General features: G+C 46.7%; 1 protein-coding gene across 1 annotated transcript; it reads left to right on the top strand.

Moving 5' to 3' along the window:
- Positions 1-1,067: 1,067 nt before the first annotated feature.
- LOC133367356 (olfactory receptor 4K3-like) lies at positions 1,068-2,051 on the top strand. The gene has a single exon (XM_061591456.1). The coding sequence runs from the start codon at positions 1,068-1,070 to the stop codon at positions 2,049-2,051; it is 984 nt and encodes a 327-aa protein (XP_061447440.1).
- Positions 2,052-2,522: the final 471 nt, after the last annotated feature.

Genomic DNA, 2,522 nt, shown 5'->3' with positions numbered 1-2,522 from the left:
TCTAGTTTTGGCGTACGAAGCCCTATACAGCTCGGGACCAGGATACCTGAAAGACCATCTTACCCCTTATATGCCCAGTCGATCACTGCGCTCTGCAGGTGAGGACCTCCTGCAGATACCATCTTATCAGGAGGTCCGTTCAGCACAACTTAGGAAATGGACCTTTAGTGTGGTGGCACCTACCCTGTGGAATTCCCTCCCTTTGAATATTAGGCAGGCGTTATCTCTGCTATCTTTTCGGTGCCCTTTGAAGACTTTCCTCTTTCAACAAGCCTTTTAAGTTGAGACCTATCCCAGTCTGCATCTGTGTCAGAATTGTTTAATATGTTTTTTTAATAATGTTTTAACCCTTTTTTAAGGTTATTTTTAAAATTGTTTTTAATGCTGTTTTGAATTGATGTATTTTAAGATCTGTTTTTATGAAGTTTTAAAGTTTTTTGGTGCTTTGTTTGCCGCCCTGGGCTCCTGCTGGGAGGAAGGGCAGGATACAAATGAATTAAATAAATAATAAATAAATAAATAACAGTTGACCCTCTCCTTTGCCTGCAAAAGGACCCAGGCTCAATCTCCGGAATCTCCAGGTAGGGTCGGGTGTTGTCTCCTTTCAGAAAACTGTGAAGAGCCACTGCCAGTCAGTGTAGACAATACTGAGCTAAATGGACCAATGACTGTTTGACTCAATATAGGCAGCTGTTTGTCTAAAAAAAAGAAAGACAGAAAAATATTTTGAAATAAGGGAGAGGGATCCTGTGGCTCTCCCATCATGCTTGGACCATGGGCCTTGCTGTTTGGGGCTGATGGGAGTTAGAGTCCAACAACATATAGAGGGCCACAGATTCCCAAACCTGGTGCAGACGGAACAATGGTCTGACTCAGCATAAGACAGCTGTCTATGCTCCTGTGTATAATATAGGTACCGCTGGGACAACACAGCCAAGAGACATAACGGCAGCTGACACACAGATAAGCCCTTTGTTCACTTAACCTAAGGCTATGAAGGCATGGAAATATCTCATTGTTGTCTCCTTTCTCCTTCCCCAATTTTCTCAGTGATATGCAAGAAGTAAATGGCGTGGGGCAACCAGACAACGGTGACCGAGTTTGTCCTGCTGGGTCTCTCTGAAACCTGGGAAGTCAAGGTCCTCTTATTTGTCTTCTTCCTCCTCCTTTACACGGCTACTCTCTTCAGCAACATTCTCATCCTCTCGGCAATTATCAGCGATCACAGCCTTTCTGATTCCCCTATGCTCTTTCTGCTAGGTCATCTGGCTTTACTGGATCTGTGCTTGTCCTCCTTTGCCATCCCAAGATATCTCTTTGATTTCGTTGCACAACGTGAAGCCATCTCCTTCCAGGGCTGCATGGCCCAAATTTTCTTCCTCCACCTCTTTGCAGGTGGCGAGATGCTCTTGCTGACAGCTATGGCCTATGACCGGTACGTGGCCATCTGCCATCCTCTCCGCTATGCCTCACTCATGAGCCGGCGCCATTGCATAGGGCTTGTGCTAGCCTCCTGGGCCGGTGGGCTCCTTCACACCAGTGTGCAACTCGGTTTCACCATTAACGCACCCTTCTGTGGGCCCAATCGGGTGGACAACTACTTCTGTGACCTTCCCTTTGTCATCCAGTTGGCTTGCATTGACACCTCTCCCCTGGAGGTCATGATGGTGACCAATAGTGGCATTATGTCACTGGTGTGTTTCCTTGCTGTGCTTCTCTCCTACGCACTCATTCTCTCCACAATCCGCTCCCGGGGCCCCTCTGAAGGCCCAACCAAGGCTGCCTACACATGTACCTCTCACCTCATTGTGGTCACCATGTACTTTGGACCCATTTTGTTTATGTACCTTCATCCATATACCCGGTTCATGATTGATAAACTGCTCTCTGTCTTCTTCAACTCTGTCACCCCCTTTCTGAACCCTACTGTCTATGCATTGAAGAACAAGGAGATGAAGGCTGCCATAAGAAGACTGTTGGCAAGACGTTCTGGACAGGTGTCTGCTCATGGCCGCCCTGCCATTAGGCAGAGAGGCAGCCACCACAGGTAGTTGGCTTGGGGCTTCATGAAAGATTATCAGATTGTTAGCTATTTAATTTACTGTTGCTGTTGTGTATATAGACAGTGTGGGGAAGGCAGATAAAGAGAAGGGTGGTGTTTTCCCCCTTCACTCCTAAGAACCCAGACTAATCTGCTGAAGCTGAATGTTGCAAGATTCCAAATGGAAGAAAGGAAGTCCTTCTTCCCACAGCACAACATGGTCACCAACTCAGAGGTATTAAACATATTATGCAAAATCATGGAGGATAAGACTATCCATGCCTATGAGTCATGACAACTATATTGCCTTCAGTATCAGAGACAGTATGTCTCTGAATACCAGTTCCTGGGGAACAGATGTAAGAGAGTACAGTTAAGCTCATGTCCTGCTTGGAGATTTCCCATCGGCATCTGGATGGCCACCGTGAGAACAGGATGCTAGACTACATGGGCCAATGGCCAGAGCCAGCAGGGTTCTTCT

The sequence above is a fragment of the Rhineura floridana genome, chromosome 11 (genome assembly GCF_030035675.1).
Source record: "Rhineura floridana isolate rRhiFlo1 chromosome 11, rRhiFlo1.hap2, whole genome shotgun sequence".
Lineage (NCBI taxonomy): Eukaryota > Metazoa > Chordata > Lepidosauria > Squamata > Rhineuridae > Rhineura > Rhineura floridana.
The sequence above is the reverse complement of the archived record's forward strand: the minus strand, read 5'-3'. Positions and strand labels throughout refer to the sequence as shown.